This window comes from Coenobita brevimanus, chromosome 45 (genome assembly GCF_032717465.1).
Source record: "Coenobita brevimanus isolate Jiangsu-jjx chromosome 45, ASM3271746v2, whole genome shotgun sequence".
NCBI classification, from domain to species: domain Eukaryota; kingdom Metazoa; phylum Arthropoda; class Malacostraca; order Decapoda; family Coenobitidae; genus Coenobita; species Coenobita brevimanus.
The window spans coordinates 40,360,450-40,379,643 of record NC_136998.1 but is presented as its reverse complement, the minus strand read 5'-3'; the positions used below and the strand labels follow the sequence as shown (position 1 = coordinate 40,379,643).

The window sequence follows — 19,194 nt, the reverse complement described above, 5'->3', positions numbered from 1 at the left end:
GGGGAGGGAATCAAAAACAAACTAAAAAAAAAAAAAAGATCCCCAGACTAAATGTGGGTTAAACTCTTCACTACTTGAGGATTCTTCCTAAGCAAAATAAAACAGCCCAAAAAATAGCATGAATAAAATCACAATGATGGCTTCAATGTGAAGGTGAAGATGGTTGGCTTCACCAGCACCCCACTGAAACCACCTTCTCCCCAACGTCAAAGCTCTCCACTATCTCAACATTTTCCAGTAACAACTCGTTTTGTATGCCAACTAACTGCTCCACCCCCTGGTTATTAATGATAGGGTAGCCCAGTGCACCATTATCTACTTCAGGAATTACATGATTGGCTTTACCGACCTCCTCTGTGGCTATGTTGGGGATATCAGAGATAATGCTGTTCTTTGTGGCACCTTCATGTATCTGTGAGGTAATGTGGTTGTTTGAGGTCATCACTTCTGATGACCAAGGAAGAAAATCACTTGGCAGCTGTTGAGCATCTGTGACGTGGGGAACTGAGGTGACGATTACAGATGGGGACGAATGTAAGGTTACTGATGTGCCCTCATGTAAGGCTGCTGATGTCCCCTCGTGTATGGTTACTGATGCACTCTCATTCTCTCTCATACTCACAACGTTGGCATTTTCAACGATGTGGCTGTTCACCATGACATTATTCACAACCTGATCATCAATTAGTGGCTTCTCAAGACTGACACTGATTCCACTGGTTTCATGGTTGGTGGTTTTAGCTGCAAATATTGTGGAGTTCATCTTACTGCTAACACTACCATCCACAGACCTTACACTGCCATCTTGTCTTGTGTCATCTCTCCCACCTGGTTTTGAAACTACCCTATTCGTGCAAACTGAGGTTGTAGGTGTGTTTATATAAGTTACTGGCCTGACACCACTACAACCCCCTGACACAGTGCTTGTTGCAACACTACCAACATTTACTGTGCTTGCTTCAACACTGCTAACACCCACAGTGCTTGTTGCAACACTGTTGACTCCCACAGTGCTTGCTGAAACATTGCTGACTTCCACAATATTTGTTGCAACACTGGTAAGTCCCACAGCACTTGTTGCAACACTGTTAACACCCACAATATTTGTTGCAACACTGTTAACACCCACAGTGCTAGTTACAGCACTACCAATACCCACACCCACATTGCCTACATCACACAAATTACCAGTGGAGGTGGTGGAAATGCTGTAAGTCGGTGGTAGCGGCTGTTTTGTTGTGGTGGAAATAGCATGATGCGGCACCGGCTGTGATTTCCTCTTACTGACCAAGGCAGCACTGGCTCGATAAACTTTGGCTAACCTCCCATCCTGCCCCTGGGTATACTCAACGACATATAACCCATTACTGGCCTCTGCTTTGGCTTCTGCCTGAACACTTACATCTGAGCCTAGAGTATGAACAACTGCATTAGAATCAATAGCAACAGGAGGTTCATTTGCATCCACTATATGGCCAGACCTACCATAACATTTCAGTGGCTTCTTCACTGTAAACCAATCACAGCTGTTTCCTGATACCATTTGCTGTTGATTTCCTGACACAAAATCTTGCTGACTTCCTGGTACCACAAGCTGCTGATTTCCCAATACCATTTGCTGATGACCTCCCGATAGCACATTTTGTTGTTTTACTCCATGTGCATTTGTCTCACGTGTCACATTTTCCACGCCGGCACAGATCGTAATCACTTCCTCCGGGGAAATCTGATCGCCGATATAATCCATGCAGCCATTAACTTGATTCTGCAGCTTAGTTTTCTCATCAACTAAACCTGGATTTTCAACACTATTCACAGGTCCCAGATTAACTGGACTGGATGAAGGATGGAAGTTATGTGGCTCCGTGGCCAACTCGAGGCCTTTGAGGTCAATGTTTATGGTGTTCCAAGAAGATCGAATGTTGACCTTTGGGAATGTATCATGGTCTGCGGGTGGCTGGAAGACGTAGGTTCGCAGGTTATCCACCGTAACTTCATCTGTCACAATCTCTTCCTCTATCCTCTCCTCTATGACATTTGTGCCATTCTGAATGTCGTTCTTCACACTGGAAAGTATCATGGTATCCCAGTTCTTCACTATTTCTTCACTGTTACCTGTTCCAATGGCACTTTTCAACATATCCCAGTTCTTTGTTATTCCTCCAATGTTACTTGAACCACTGTTACTCTTCACAACACTCACTCTTTTGGACTTAATGTGAAGCCCAGTTTTGCCATTGGTTTTCTGCTGAGGTCCTTCATGCACTCCAACACCACTGTTTGAAGGCACATGGGTATGGACTACATTGGCACAAGGTTTAGTACAGTGGAGGGTGTTCACATTGACACCCTTCTCCTCCTCCTCCTCCTCCCCTTCCTCCTCCTCTTCCTCCTCCTCCTCCTCTTCCTCCTCCTCCTCCCGGTCACCCTCCTCAAAGTCTGTCCACACCTGCTCCTCCTCCATCTGGGCAGCAACTTCAGGGGAGATAATTTTCAGGGGCTGTCTTGGCCTGCGAGGTTTGCGCCCCTGAATTTTTTTCATGCGGTCGGCCTCTTCCTGTGACAGTATGATGATGGCACCCTGTGTTGTCAGCAGTTTGCCGTGCCGTGTTCGCAAGTGCCGCTTGTATGTGTTCCGAGTCTTGAACCTGTACAATTATTACAACGTTACAATATAAGTAGTCCTCACTGTAAGTCTGAGATATGTTAATAATACAATAATTTTGCCATAGATCTGGTACTGTAAATTGGTGGAACTGGCAAAGCAGTTTTAAAGGTAGCAATGGATCTTAAATAAAAACTTATTCTGAGAGTTACTGTGAGTTTAACAGCAAAGAAGAATGTCAAAATAGGTGACTTACCACAAGGATGCAGTGTACAATACTTTTTTCTATAACTAACTGCAGTAAAAATATGAAAATGAACCATCATCATCCTAAAATAAGGAAAGATGGATCAAACTCCAATGCCAGTGTTGGATTTTGAGCCAATGGTTAAAAATGAGGCTGACAGCATGCAAGGCAGCATGAACTAAAAACCAGGTGCAAAGTGGTGGTGCTGATAAACCTGGCTGGCCGTTCTACACAGATTTATAAACATCCTTTGACTCCCTCCTCATCCCCAACAGGAGGATGGTGGATTGCAGAGGAAGTGCAACTTCTGCCTGCAATCCACCAGCTTCATATCAATATGAGCCACGGGTAACAACAATGGCCCTGAGCTCAGACTAACAAATTTCGCTAACTGTGCTTTTACATTTTGAAAATGTTTTGTGACATCACATTACCTCATGAGACAGTCAGAGCACTCGTAGGGACTCTCCCCAGTATGGCGCCGTCGGTGTTCCTTGAAGTGTGATGGGTGTCGAAACTTGCGTCCACAGTCAACACAGGTAAAGCGGGTCTGGTTGGTGTGTATCAGCATGTGGTAGTTGAGGGAGTGCTGACGAGTGAACACCGCCTCACAGATACGACACTCATACGGACGGATACCTATAAATGTTATGCCTTATTAATGTTTCATTCTTTATGGCAATTGAATTGCCAATTTTTACTGCACAGATTACTTGCATCATCATCATCAACCTAACCTTTTCTTCCTCAGCAAATAATCCAGTGAGGTAGGCTGGGTTCAGAAACCAAAAAGAGAGAATGCATGAAACAGGTTAAGCTGGGCTATCTCATACACAGTGAAATGGCCCATACAATCATTCAAGTCTTCAGGATAAAATACCTTAATATTACAACACGGCAATAAACACGTATATTACAAGATACCTGCATGGCTGCGGTAGTGCGACAGGAGGGTGGACGGAGCAGTAAAGAGGCGTGGGGGGTTGCAAATCTTACACTCCAGTGTGTCCAGCGCCATTACAGACTGGGAACGGATCTCTGTTATCAGCTTCAACGCCATCTCCTTCTCAGCCTACACGAAAAATGGTACTGTATTAGTTCCCTCTAGCCTCTACGTACATTCTGGCGAGGGACACCATTATATGTCCCTCAACTACCTCCAAACAATGAATGATGGACTACAGGAGGAGGAGGAGATGGATTTCAGCCTGCACTCCACTGGGTTCACATTTCAGATGAACCTGAGACTATAACTACTACTACTACCACCACTGCCCCAGTCCAGTTTTTGGAAGAAAATTAAAATAGTCTGTTACTGTAGAGAAACTTCATATCAGACAACTGACTATATCATTTCAACACTGACATTTAGTAATTTTTTTCTTTTAACTGATGAAAAAAACAAAAATAACTACCTTGCTTTGGCCAATGAACTTTGCTCGTCCCTTTGGCTTCTTCCTTACTTTATACTCATCCCTTTCAATAACCTTGTCTAGGGCCTGAGAGTCATCACTTGCATTACTGTGATCATACACCACGGGCAGTTCAGCTGAAATACAGGTTAAATAAAAGAATAGTTAAGTATACCTGTACAGTTATTATACATATGAATTATTTTAACCCGCTGAAGTTGGATGATGACATTTGCACATTATCCCCTTTGTTATCAATTACATTCAGCTTAGGAAAGGAACTGACAAAAGAAATATAATACTGTAAAGAGACAACTTGCAAAACTATAGTTATACTGTACACTCAACCCCTCGTGCCTAACTGGTCACAGCAAACGCGCGTGATAGCTGAATACGCGATAGCTGAACTGAACAATCAATGGGAAAATTTCTAATTGGTTTTTTGGTGGCCCATTTTTCTAACTTTTAACCAATTTATGCCTGCAATTTCCTGCCAATCTCTCTTCCAACATGAAATAAGCATTATTGTATTAATAATAAGAGTATAATGAATAAATAAACAACATAAAAGGCCATCAAACTTTTATAAGGATTACGGCTTGGGTGGTTTGATGGGTTCCGAGGCTTGGGAGTGGCTTAATTGCCGCCAGATCTCTTTAGCTGTCTCCATGATTTCTTAGTGTCCACAGCTAAAGGGGGTATCCACGGTACATCGTATCAGGAACAGCCGAGGAAGATTTAAGTGGAACAAAATTTTCACGCTATCACACACGTTCCTCATACTGTTGCCAGAGCCCCGTCTCAGTTGTAAACACGTGATTACTTTATCAACATCACAGTTTTTTCGGCATAGGAAATATTAACTCTTTATAAGGGTTTCAAAACAATTGATAATCATTCTAAAACACAGTATTAATAAGTATTTAGTGTTAGGCTAAATTTCAATGCTGTAGTAAGATATATTCTTTCAAGTTGAATGGGTTTTGTTCACACTGTTTTGTTTTGCCCGTCGTATCCTCAGCAAGAATCCGTTCAGATGCATTCCAAATGCCCGTGGTATCGTCGGCAATTTTACCACGTTACCGTTCCGATTAACCATCGTATCCTCGGCAAACCTCATATGAATTGCCGTGTGAATAAGTTTCACTTAGCCTGTCTTCAAACTCGACGCGTGATAGCAGATAAACGTGATAGCTGAACGCGCGATAGCAGGGGGTTGAGTGTATGTAAGATTTTTGTTACCCATTTTTAGTGTTTTACCATTAAGCACTCACTCTCATCTTAAATGTCAGGACCAACTGCCTAGCCCTGGGCTCCTATGCTCCTCATGGGGCAATGTAGGATTGGATGGATGGATGGATGGATACCATTAAACACAAAGCAAACTAATGAGCAATATGGAAGGCAGGACAACATGTTGGCTGCGGACTGTCAGCAAAATATTTAAGCTTCTGATAGTCGGACATTCTGGCTTTGAATATTCTGTAATACCTCTTCTGTACAATTTACCCTGCATAATTATTAAGTCTCAATATCTTTTAGTATATTTCTGTTGCAAACTACCGTATGTCTCTATTAAATAAATGACAAAAAGACAATGTTGAAATGTAAAACAGAAAAATATATTCATTGTCTTAGATTGTCAAATCCTGTGATGCCCCACGAGAAGCATAGGAGCCCCGGGCTAGGCAAGTTGGTCCTGACATTTAAGATGAGAGACCAAACTCATTCATCCTGGAGTGGCATTATGTGAGCAATAAACCCCAACCACCCCTCAGGTATAAACATGCCCAGGCTCAATCCCACTGGAACACCTTAATTACCCATTAAATCACCAGGCACCATAATTTGGTAGCATGGTTACCACCCAGCATAGTAAATGGTTTCCTGGTGTACAGGAAACCATTTGGCTGGTCACTCAGTGTAGAGCCACCCATAGACAGAAGAAAGAGGAAAGAACATAAAAAAGAAAGACAGAAGAGGAAAGAAGGAAAGAAGAATGGAAGAGAGGAAAGGGCAGTCACCCGAGAGCTGCACTACATCGAGTGAGTGGATGGTGAGTGCCCCCACCTACCACAGAAAAATTAATTTCTAAAAAGGAGCTGGTATGATGTCTCCTATACTGTACTACTTACAGAATGTCCCAGAACTTTTGAATATTTAAACCTTTAAGTATTTCCAACCAATGGTCCATCTTTCATACCTGAGCGTATGACCTTGTACTGCTGGTCTGGTGTAAACTCAACTTCTGAACCAACAACCGGCAGTGGCGTCCCAGCTGTACCACAGTCCTGGGCCATCTGAGGAACACAACACATGATACGGACCATGTTTACTCCATACAAGTAATCATCATCATCATCATCCAGACCTTTCCCACCCTTGGACAGGATGTGGAACAGCAACATCCAAACAAACAAAGTTTGCCCAATCAATGGGCCACGCTTCCATTCACTCATCATTCAAGCCCCCGAAATCCTTGTCATATTTCACTCACAGACTTATCCATGGATTACTTGCACACACTCTCCACTTCTGATCACAATTACTTACTCTTGCTTTTAATCTTTACTGATGTTCATGGATGGAAGAGTGTACAGTTACTACTCGTTTTAGGCTGATTCGGTACACAATAATTCGCTACAACGATAATAGGAAAGTTCCTTTCCAAAATCCGATTTACGATAAATTTCCCGCTATAACGATATTGCCATAGGAAAATTTCATACAAAGCACCACACACACTCAAGGTGACCGTCGCTTGTCTAAGGCAAGATGGCGGCCCCAGAGTGCAGATCATTGTTTTGGTTCAGTTGCGGTCCCACCACCCCTTCAAAGCCCTGTCTTCTCCACTTGTTCACTCATGCCTCCCAGCTATTGTCACCTCTCAGCCAAGCATCGTGCTACTGTAGGCCTATACATCGTGCAGCACCAGGCCAACACTGCGCAAGTGTGTTTGTTGTGTTGTTGCAATGATATACTGTACGTGAATAACGCTGCCTGCATTGGTGTGATAGTGTTTTGGTCTTGGAGACAACTTGGACCAACACAGGAAGTAATTAAGGTGGATTGTCATTTTTGTTTGTCTTGGGTGGGTGACTTTGGGAAGTTGAGTTGACATAACCCCCTTTTTATAATGTGTTTCAATCTCCCGATTTACGATAAAATCGTTATACGTTAAGGTATGACCTGACGTACCCCCATCGTAAAACGAGTAGTGACTGTATGTGGTGCACCCGTAGTTTTTGTCCTAAACACACAACACAATAAACATGGAAATTTGAGGGAATATATCACATTTTGACGAACTTTTGTTGAAGACACTCAGGCCAGTTAAAAAGTTCGCAGATTGAAAACCTTTAATTCTTCTTCTTGTAAAAAAATATAAATAAAGAATAAATAAGAGAAAAACACTAACCATGCCCCCCTGCAACTCCTGGTTCATGTGCTGATGAAGGAGTGTTGATTGGTCTTCTTTAACTTCATCTTTAATCTCATCTTTGATTGCAATAAACATGGCTTCCTCCAACACTCCTCCCTCTTGTGCAGCCCCCACCTATACACACAAAAACAGATCAATTATATTTGAAGTAAGGAATTATCATCAGCAGCAGTATTATCATCATCATCATTATTACCAAGAACATCATTATAATCACCATTATCATGAACACCAGCATCATCATAATGACTACACCTACTAGTGAGTGATGAACAGGGTGGCTTTAGGAGTGGCAGAGGATGTGTGGATCAAATATTTGCAGTGAGACAGATAGTGGAGATGGCTTGTGAGAAGGATATGGTGTTTATGGCACTTATGGATCTGGAAAAAGCATACGACAAAGTAGACAGAGAAGGATTGTGGAAGGCTCTGCGCATGTATGGTGTAGATGGTATGCTGCTAGGTGCCGTCAAGAGCTTTTATGATGGTAGTGGGCATGTGCAAGGGTAAATAGGCATCTATATGAATGGTTCACGATCAATGTTGGCGTGCAACAAGGTTGTGTAATGTCACCATGGTTGTTCAACATATACAGTATATGGATCGGGTGATGAGAGAAGTAAAAACATGAGTAATGGAGAGAGGGATGGTATTGGTAATGAATGGTGATGGATGGAATATCTCAAATCTGTTGTATGCTGATGATGCAGTGATACTTGCAACTACCAGACAAGAACTTGGTTGACTAGTGCAGAGTTTTGCTGTTGTCTGTGAACATCATATCTTGAGAGTAAATGTAGAAAAAAGTAAAGTGATGGTTACTGAGGGAGAAGTTGACTCCCAGTGTGGTGCTACAGTGAATGGAGAGAGACTGGAATTGGTGCGAATTCAAATACCTCGGTATATAAAAAAGGAAAATGTGAAAAAGAAGTGGAGAGTAGAGTGACACATGGAAGGAAAGTAGCTGGTGCTATGAAGACCTCAATAAGAAACAGAGGCTTGAGTGTTGCTGTGCAAGGCTTGCATGAAAGAGTGCTAGTGCCAACTTTAACACATGGATGTGACTATGATGCAGAATAAAAATGAAAGTCAAGAGTGTGTGCAGTGGAGATGGGATTGCTGAGGGGTGTCTGTGGAATACAGAGTGGGCAGGATACGAAAAAATGTGATTCGTGAAAGATGTGGAGTGGGGAAGTCTGTGGATACCAGAATCGGAGTGAGTGTACTGAGATGGTATGGTCACATGGAGAGAATGGATAACAACAAAGTGGTGAAAAAGGTTAATCTGAGCAAATTTGAAGGAGAAAGGAGGTGAGGTAGGCCAAGGAGAAGGTTTTGGTGGATGAGTGTGAGGAAGAGAGGTTTGGTTGTGGGATATGGTGGATGAGTGAGTGAGGAAGAGAGGTTTGGAAGTTGGCAAGACTTGGGGACTGACAAGAGATCGACCTGGATGGATAAATTTTGCGAGAAGTGCATGATCAGGGATTTGGCAATCCTTTTTAACATGACAGCGTTCAGACTAACTCTATTGGATACGTTTATGTGAAGCTACAGAATGTGGTGAATTTTTTTGGTGTACCAGACAGAGCCAGGATTCTGGGGGCTTGAAAGATGAGTGAATGGAAGCATGGCCCATTGAACTGGGCAAACTTGGGCTGTCTGGATGTTGCTACTCACCCCGCCCTAGGGTGGAGGTCCGGAGATGATGATGATGATGATGATGATGATGATGATGATGACGACGATGATGATCTTCATTACTATTATGAACATAATTATCATGAATATAAGCATTTATCATTATCATCACAGTCATCATCAACACCACTGTAACCTCATCATCATCTTCAATACCATCACTAACATTATTATCATCATTAGCACAACAATAATCAGAAGGTGGCAAGAATAAAATGGAGAGTACAGCATCAAAGTGAAACTGCAATGATAGCAGTCATACCTGATGAGAATTCTGGTTGTGGACCTTCTGTGAATCAGTGGCAGGTTCCTCCTCCTCCTCCTGAGCAGAGTCCTGATCTGCCTGGTTCCATGTGCGTGGTGGTGAAGCCTTCAGATAGCCATGGTCATGTGACACCACTTGCTGCATTGGGGCACAGACGTTCTCTCCAGCCTGAAAAATAAATTATACAAGTTGATGCTGGCCACAAGTTATCTCACTAGGTGAAAATTACTCATTTGAATATTCAGGCTTTAACACATTTGCAAACGTCAGCCTTGGTCACCTGATGGCAGCTCTCCAAGGTGCAACATTCACACCTTTCACTCTCCACACCCAGATGCCATCATTCATCCTCTCCACATGCCCAAACTATCTCAATCTACCCCTTCTCATAATATATACCACCATCCACTCACTCAATGTAATGCTGCTCTCGGGTGCCTGCCCTTTCCTCTCTTCCTTCCTTCCTCTTCTGTCTTTCTTTCCTTCATTGTTTCCTCTTTTTTCTGTCTACAGGTGACTCTACACTGAGTGATAAGCCTGTTCACCAGGAAACCATTTACTACACTGAATGGTAACCACATAACCGAATTATGGCACCTGGTGGTTTAGTGAGTAATTAAGGCGCTCCAATCGGATTGAGCCAGTGCAAGTTTACGTCCAAGGGGTGGTTGGAGTTTATTGCTCATATAATGCCACTCAGGGATGAGTGAGGCTGGGCACTCTCATTTTAAAAGTCAGGACCAACTTGCCTAGCCCCGGGCACCAAGGCTCCTCAGGAGGCAATGCTGGATTAGATAATAATCATGATGAATAAGTAAAATAAATAACTTGACATTAGGGAACATTCTCTCTGTAGCCCCCCATAATAAATGCAAGTGAACAATGGGGAACAAATTCTCTCAGTGGCCTACGTAACACCCGTCTCATATGCCACTCCACGTCATCCTCTGCCTCCCATTCCATCCTCTACGCCACTCACATACACTCTTCTAGTCAGGCACTCTCTATTCTCGACATGGAGAAGTTGATGAAGGTAAAAGTCTGTCCTAAGGCAATTAAAAGCATTTATAATTAACATGATATGTAATACATCACTGGACAGAAGAGGTTAAAAATGACACACAATGGTACCTTAACATCCAGTTTGACATCAGAGTTATTGTTGTTGTTGTTGTCACTGTGATCTTCTTCAACCGGTTGAGGTCTGGGGTCGGTCATCTTCACTTTCTTTGTGTTGACACGACACTCTCGCCCACCGCCATCCAGCTTCCTCTTAGCCTTGGGATGGTAAACCATCGTGAGTCAGTTTTTAAAAATATTTACCACAACTTCGTTGCACATAGTTAATACTGTTAGTCCTTCATTTGTCAATGACAGGTTTTAAAACATGACAGCTATTCACAATCACTGATAATTATGTTTAACACAGCAATCCCTCCATTATCCGGTGTAACAGAGCCAAATGCATGTCCAGAAAGTGGATTCATTCGGACAATGGACTTCTCCCCTAACCCCCCTTCGTACATAACCATACTTTGAAAGCCATCATAAAAGGCCACTACAGCACATTGTACAGTTGTTCCTGTTGTTTAACACTACAGTACTCTATCTAGTAAAGCAGACCTATAAACCACAGCCAAGCAATTACCAGTACCATGGTCAAGCATGGAAGATACTACTGTACTCCTTTAAGATGTGGGAAGTCGACCAACCAGCATCAGTCTTACCCAGGATCTCCCACTTCATCTCAAAAGTAAGCACTATCTTCCTTTTCCCTGGTGGAGGGGCCATCATCATGCAACCTTGGAAGAGGCATGCAAGGAACAGCAAGGCCCGAAGCAGATGGGAACAACCACAAAAGCCACCACGTGCACCGCCAAAACAACTGTCCAAGAGAAGCTGTTCACTACACGGTTGCCAGGTGGGAACTGGGAACAACCAAGGGGGGTCTCTAGCAGACAATGGATGAACTACCGAGCCAGACAGCATAGCTCCACATGGCTATTCCCACCTGGGCTGGCGAAAATGCTCACGTGGCCATAATTTCCACCTGGACACAAGCATTTTGTCCGGATAAAATGGAAAAATGTACATATAATGGTTTAATACAGCCAGATCACAGTGTCAGGGCAATGGATCCTGTGGATCATTGACATCCAGATAATCAAGGGATTACTTTCAAACTTTTTCTAAACAAATGAGACTGTAAAATGGGGAACCTGGGAATTCAAACTGCAGTATGCAATTTTTATATATGACTTGATAGCAAAATGGAACATCATCATGTGCCAATTAAATCAATATCTCACAGTATCTTGTGACACAGGCTGTGAACTGGTCTCGGTCACTGGAAGGAGCTGTGTGCTGGAGGAAGGCTTCTTTTGATCTTTAATGACTGCCACTACATCCTTTCCCACAGCCTCATTTTCCTTCTCGGGGATGAATGTTGCCACCCTCTTCACCTTACTGGAGTCATCCCCAATGCGGGAGTGCACCTTGGGAACAGTGGTGGTCTTGCTGACGCGGCTCTGGGCAACTGTGGTGCGTTTGCGAGGGGTGGGTGGGTTCTCTTGCTGTGACAAACGCCTCTTTCTAGCTGGGACGGACTCAAGCAGGTAACTTTGTTGGCTCTGTAAACCTGCAACAATAGCCTACTGTTACTGGAAAGATTTATAATCAATTAACAACACTATACTCAAGAATAATCTAATAGCAGGTTTAGTTATCAGTCAACATCCGCTGATCAACTTTAAGCTTTTCTGAATGTACATTTCTTTTTTTTTTTTTACATACATGGTTAGGTCCACCAAAATTAACAGCACTGTAACTGAAAGACTTTTATGAACTGTTTGTGGCTGACACTGTCAAACAAGTCTGGCATGTCAACAACACTGACACAGACAGAAGGCTGGTACTATAATCCCAAACAGATCATCTTTTCATCATCATCATCATCATCCGGACCTCCTTTCCCACCCAAGGGCAGGGTGAGGAGTAGCAATGTTCAGACAGCACAAAACTTGCCCAATCCAAATAGGCCACACTTCCATTCACTTGTCATTCAAGCCCCTGGAATCCTGGCTCTACCGGATACGCCAAAAACATTCACCACATTTTGCAGCTTCACACAAACATATCCAATTGAGTCAATCCGGACGCTGCCATGCTCACAAGGGGTGCCAAAATCCCTGATCATGCACTCCTCCTCACAACATTCATCCAGCCAGCTCGAAGTCTTGTCAGTTCCCTAGCCTCACCGACTTCCATACCTCTCTTCCTCAATCACTCATCCACCATATCTCTCCACTTTCTCCTTGGCCTACCTCGCCTCCTCCCTCCTTCAAATTCGCCCAGGTATACCTTTTTAACCACTCTATTGTTATCCACTCTTTCCATATGACCATACTATCTCAGGACACTCACTCCAATTCTGGTGTCCAAGGACTTCCTCACTCCACACCTTTCATGAATCATATTATTTCGTATCCTATCCACCCTCTGTACTCCACATACATTCCTCAGCAGTGCCATCCTCCGCCACAACTTCACAAACAAAATACTATACTCAACGCAAACATGCACAATAACACAAAATGATGGTTGGCAAACTACTTAGCAGGCAGATGTGCACATGTAACGTTTGCCAGTCAGTCTTCGAACATCAGAAACTTCACAAATGGCATCCCCCAAGGATCTGTTTTGTCCCCTACACTCTTTAACCTAAACATGCATGACATACCCACACCCCACACACCACAGATACACATAGCTTCCTATGCAGATGACAACACATGTACACACCAAAATGCAAACACAGCTGCACACATCCTCTAACCTTACCACAACACACTACATGAATGGTTCACCACAAACAGGCTCAAAATAGTCCCAGCCAAATCTACAGTGACCCTTCTCACAAACTGGACAGTAGAACATAGTCACATTCCACACCTCACTATAAACAACACTCCCCTACCACACACACACACATACACACCTAAAATCTTTGGTGTAACATACAATACACCAGTGTCATTTAAACAACACATCACAAACATTAAAAATAAAATAACACCAAGACTCAATGCTTTAAGGTCACTTGCCCATACAAGTTTTGGACACAACAAAGAAACCACCACCACAGTATACAAACAATACATACGTTCAGTGATGAATTATGCAAGCCCTGCCTGGGATTCTAACCTCACTAAAACACTCTACAGACCACACAGAACAAGGCCCTAAAAAGAATCACAGGCTGCACAGCTACTACACCCACAGACCACCTACATCAAGAAACCAATGTTCTCAAAGTCAAGGATCACCTAGACATGAGAGGCACCCAATGTCTCACTGGAGCCTCCACAAACCCACAACATCCACTACACTACGTGGCAGCACATCCACACACACCAAGGAACATCGAAACAACACCCAGCATATGATATCATACACCAATATTGTCATCTCTTCCCCCTCGCCTGCCTCAGACCAGCTTCCAGAAGCATATCCACACTCAAATCACTCGCTGCTCCATTCAGTCACTTAAAGACAACACACAGCTGCATGCACAACCTCCTGATATCCACCCTTCTGAATCCTATCTCCCTCATGAGGACAGGGTCCACCTGGCCAGGCTGTGATGTGGGCATCATCCAGCCCTCTTAAGTCACCAAAAAGAGGCTGGATGACTCCATCGCAGATGCCTGTCCAGAATGTAACACAGCACCCCATACTACTAAGCACGTTATGGAAGACTGCATTGCAAACAATCACCTACACCAACAACACAACGTACTCTCCTTCAGAGCTCTGTGGGAAAGCCTGGTCTTGGCCATGGCCTTCCTTAGGGACTAGGGGCTGTTCAGCCATGTGCCTAGGGAACAACTACTACTACTACTCTTGTATAAATGAACAGTACTGCCTTACTCTTATGAAAAACTTACTGTAACCTTGGCACAAGTGGTTATGGCAGACTGATTACTCATTCATGGGCAGCATTATGCAAGCAAGTAATTTGCCCCAACCACCCCTCAGCCATCACTTACTCTCTCTAAACAACACCCATCATACAAATAATGTCATGTATAAATGGACAACACTATTTTTTTTTTTTTTTTTTTTTTTAATGCGAGGAAGAAGGAACCAAAGGCCCACAAAATAGTTCCCTCCAAGAGAAAACAAAATACAATAGAGAGCCAAATTCAAGATCTGATCATTTCGAGATACCTGGACACACTGCGTTTGGAAGACTGGAGATCACAGGCAGCAGGAAATACAGACAGAGAGAGTCAGTTCCAGAGCTGACATGTTGCATAAATGAAGGACTGGGAGTAACGGTTAACTCTTGCATTAGAGAGTTGGACAGAAAAGGGATGAGAGTTTGCTGCTAGATGGGTGCTACGCGCCTGTCGTAGAGGTGGAGGAATGCATGCAGACAGTTCAGAGTAGCAGTGACCATTAAAGCAGCGATAGAAAAGAGATAAAGATGCAACACTGCGGCGAAGAGACAGAGGTTGAAGGGAGTTAGTAAGAGGAGGAGAGTTAATGAGACGAAAAGCCTTTGACTCCACTCTATTGAGAAGAGCTGTATGTGGGGAGCCTCCCCACACATGACAGTTGTACTCCATACTATCTATCCATGTATCTATCTATTGCCAGACGCCTCAATCCCGTTTGGGGTGGCCACAAACAAATCGCCTCCAAGTCGCCCTGTCCCCCGCCATTTCACTGCCCTGCTCCCAACTCACACCCCCCTCTCTCATATACCTCTCCACCCCATTCCTCCATCTCATTCTCGGCCTCCCCCTCCCTCTTCCCCCCTCCACCTCACTCACATACACTCTCTTCGTCAGTCTTTCACCCTCCATCCTCTCCACATGGCCAAACCACCTCAGTGTGTTCCTCATAACGCTTCCTATCACATCCACATCCACACCACAACGCTCCTTTATATCCTCATTCGTCAGCCTGTCTCTCCATGTGACTCCACAGGCTCCTCTTAAATAACTTATTTCCACTGCTCTCACTCTTGACTTGTGTCCTTCCAACAACGTCCAAGCTTCACTTCCGTATATTAGAGTTGGTATCACAATACTGTCATGTAGTAACTTTTTCACTTCCATGCTCACTTCCCTGTTTCTTATCACTGCTTTCAAAGAACCAGCAACCTTTCTTCCCTGCTGTACGCTTTCAAGCACTTCACCCTCCAAATCTCCATCCTTACTCATCACACTACCCAAGTACTTAAACGTACTCACATTTTCCAATTCCTCACCATTCAACCTCACTGTACTTTCACTGACTTCACCTCTCTCAAAGACCATCACTTTACTCTTCCCTACATTCACCTTTAGATTCCATTTCTTACACACTCTCCCAAACTCATCCACCAAGCCTTGCAGCTCCCCTTCGTCTTCACTCAATAACACAGTATCATCTGCAAACAACAGTACAGGGAGTTTCCAAACACTATCCTCTCTCACCAGGGCCACTCCAACATCCACTACCCTACCTTGTACCTCTTTTATTACCCCATCCATGTACAGATTGAACAACCATGTAGACATGACACATCCCTGTTTCAACCCAACTCTCAAAGAGAAAAATTCACTTAGTTCACCATCCATTCACACTGCAGCCTTCGCTGCACACAAGGGCGGATAAAACCCCTGTATACAGTAGAGTCAACAATTGTGCAGGGGTAAAGAAAGAATGGAGTTGGCTTACTCTTATGGACATCAGTGAGACTCTTAAGGTGGGAGTGCAGGTGTGCCTTCATGCCAGCCCGTGCCTTGTGCTCACTGCCAAAGCTCTGAAAATACTTGGAGCAGGCAGCTGGCAGCATCCGACATGTGTAGGTGAACCGCCGCCACATCTCGTTGGACTGGAACTCTGAGAACAGCTTCAGCAGAAGGTTGTCAGTCATGCCCATGACCTGTTCCAGTGTCAACAGGTCACAGTCACTCGGTTTGCGACTGCTGGAGCTGCTGCTGCTGCCCTGTGGGTGACGGGTCACTAGTTTATTATCTACATACCATCATTATCAGTACCATCACCTTCACGCCTTGTCATCACCATAAAAAATGTCCTAGTCGCTATTATTATTATCTATGCATCCTCATCCCAACCCCAATGCCCACCTGGGACCCAAAACCAAAGGGAGCGAACAACAGAGGAAGAACTATCAACCAGCATGCCACACTGTTGCATCTCTCTCTCTCTCTCTCGTCAATTGTTTTATTCATTGTTCTTCAGAATTCTGACTGCATTCCTCTCTACTGAGGCAGTCATGAAGCACTCAAGTAGATATGCACTCTAACTACTTGTCTGTCCAATATGTCAACAAGTCATCCTCATTTCTGCACCTGGTCAACTCTGGAACTGGCTTCTCTGGCCTGTTTTTCACACTGCCTATAACTGCTGGGGATGGTACTGTCAAAGAAGAGGGAAAGTGGCCATGTGCGATTTGTCACACGGGTGTGGGAAGTAATTCCATCTTGTGCAGTGTTTGTGATAAGTGGGTGCATAAGAGATGTAGAGGTATTACAGGTAGATTGCAAGATCATGCTGATTTCAAGTGTGCGAAGTGTCAGGGAGAGCAGGTGGAGATTGCCAGGAGTGAAAGGATTTACCTTACTGGTTAGTCTCTTGAGTGTGTGGAAGAGTTTTGTTATTTGGGAGACATGTTATGTGCTGGACGTAGGGCTGGAACTATCTCTATGGCAATAGCGAGGAATGGCTGGAAGAGGGTCAGGGAGCTGTTGACTCCTGACAGTGAGAGGGCTCCCCCTCCATGCTAAGGGATCTTTGTATGTGTCATGTGTTAAGAGTGTAATGCTGTATGGTAGTGAGACCTGGGAAGTAAAGCAAGAGGATACTCACAGGCATAAACATACAGATATGGCAGTGATTAGGTGGATGTGCAGTGCGTTCTAAAGTGCAAGGCCCTGGGGGACCTAGGTTCATGATGGAAGAGCTGAGAGTGTATTGGTGTTGTAATGAGGAGAGGCAGATTGAGATGGTTTGGGAATGTGGAGAGGATGGGGGATGATAATTGGGTGCAGAAAGTGAGAAGTGTTAATGCTGAGGGCAGGGTTGTGAGAAGTAGACCAAAAAGAGACCTGGGACAAGGTCACTGAGTGTGACCTCAGGGTTAAGAAACTAAATAGGAAAGCCTGCAGAGATCGAGAAGCATGGAGAGCTGCCATTAGGTGACCAAGGCTGACACACGTAAGTATGTTGGAGCCTTCAAAAATGAAAACGAATGTGACCAAACATCTTGAAATTAGAAGACTTGATGCAGGCTTTCCTTCTGTTCAACTATCTCCAAGAGTGATAAGTACAGTAACTCACAATTGCACAAGAGGCCACATACTGTAATGCTTGACACACCATTCACATCTTTAGATCCTAGTTCTATCTCGCAAGCATAAATAAGCAAATAAATTAAACCAACTGCTGTAATTAAAACAGCAACCCTTATACAGCAGTGTGTGACCTACCTTCATCCTGGTAGGTGGAGGGTTATGGATGACGGCGGGGTCAGTGTGCAGCGTAACAGAAGCCACCTCAGCCAGCATGTTAAGCATAGAGAGTGCATCTGGCCCCGTGCATGTTGTGCCGCCTGTCCTCATGCCCTTCACTGGTGAACGCAGACGTGACAACACTGCACACTCGTCGTCATGTTCTGACATCGCCGCTGTAACACATTATTCTATAGTTGTTGTTGTGGCCCCAAGCTCAACTGATTGTGAACCTAATGGACTGCAGGGTGAAGTTTCCCTTCTGCAAGCCATCAACCCAATTTTTAACCCATTTTTTTTTTGACAATAAGACTAAGTTTAGGGAAGTTTGTATAATGGGGCAGTGGGACTAACCTGTTACATCTGTGCAACCGGATGAAATAATCCCTCTCCTGCAATCGTGAACCAGAAGCATGTCTCACCAAGTCATTTTATTTATGAGTAATATTTTGCCTGCTGGCAGCCTTAACTTTATGTGAGGACTGAACAGAAGTACACTAACTACCAATTCCATATAACCCACTCCAAGGTGTAGGGGTCCAAGGCCTGGTTACCACACCCCAGTGCACTTACAGGTAGACTGTGATAACAATTTCAATGCATTTGGTTTAGTGGGAGTTTCACTACCCAGAACCATGGCCAAAGTAAATATTTTTATTTCTCTCTACAGCCAGATGCCATAATCCCAAGAGGGGTGGCTACAAACAAACTGCCTCGATGTCACCCTGTTCTTCACCATTAGGCTGCCCTCTCTCCAACTCACAGCCCTTTCATATACAGTACAGTATTTTCTCCATTCAATTCCACCACATCTCTTGTCTTCCTTTCCCTCTCCACCTCACTTACATACACTCCTTTAGTCAGCCTTGAATTCTCCATCTAACAGTGGGAAATGAAACATGTTGCACTCAGTTGGTGTAAACAACGAGCAATTAGGTCACAGTGGGATTGTGTGGCAGTTTTAGCCCCTTCAATCCCACAACATATTTTATAAACCTAT

At 43.9% G+C, this 19,194-nt stretch overlaps 1 protein-coding gene across 1 annotated transcript; it reads right to left on the bottom strand.

Annotated features, from left to right (window-relative positions):
- Positions 1-133: 133 nt before the first annotated feature.
- On the bottom strand, positions 134-18,365 carry LOC145398512 (uncharacterized). Its single transcript, XM_080271387.1, has 14 exons — positions 18,174-18,365; positions 16,399-16,669; positions 11,979-12,307; positions 10,801-10,947; positions 9,667-9,837; positions 7,683-7,820; positions 6,468-6,564; positions 4,268-4,401; positions 3,777-3,924; positions 3,287-3,491; positions 2,173-2,648; positions 1,627-2,115; positions 403-1,533; positions 134-360 (listed from the first exon to the last, which is right to left on the bottom strand). Exons 1-14 carry the CDS (start codon positions 18,363-18,365, stop codon positions 170-172), a joined length of 4,119 nt encoding a protein of 1,372 aa, XP_080127513.1. The 3' UTR covers positions 134-169.
- Between the last annotated feature and the right edge of the window lie 829 nt (positions 18,366-19,194).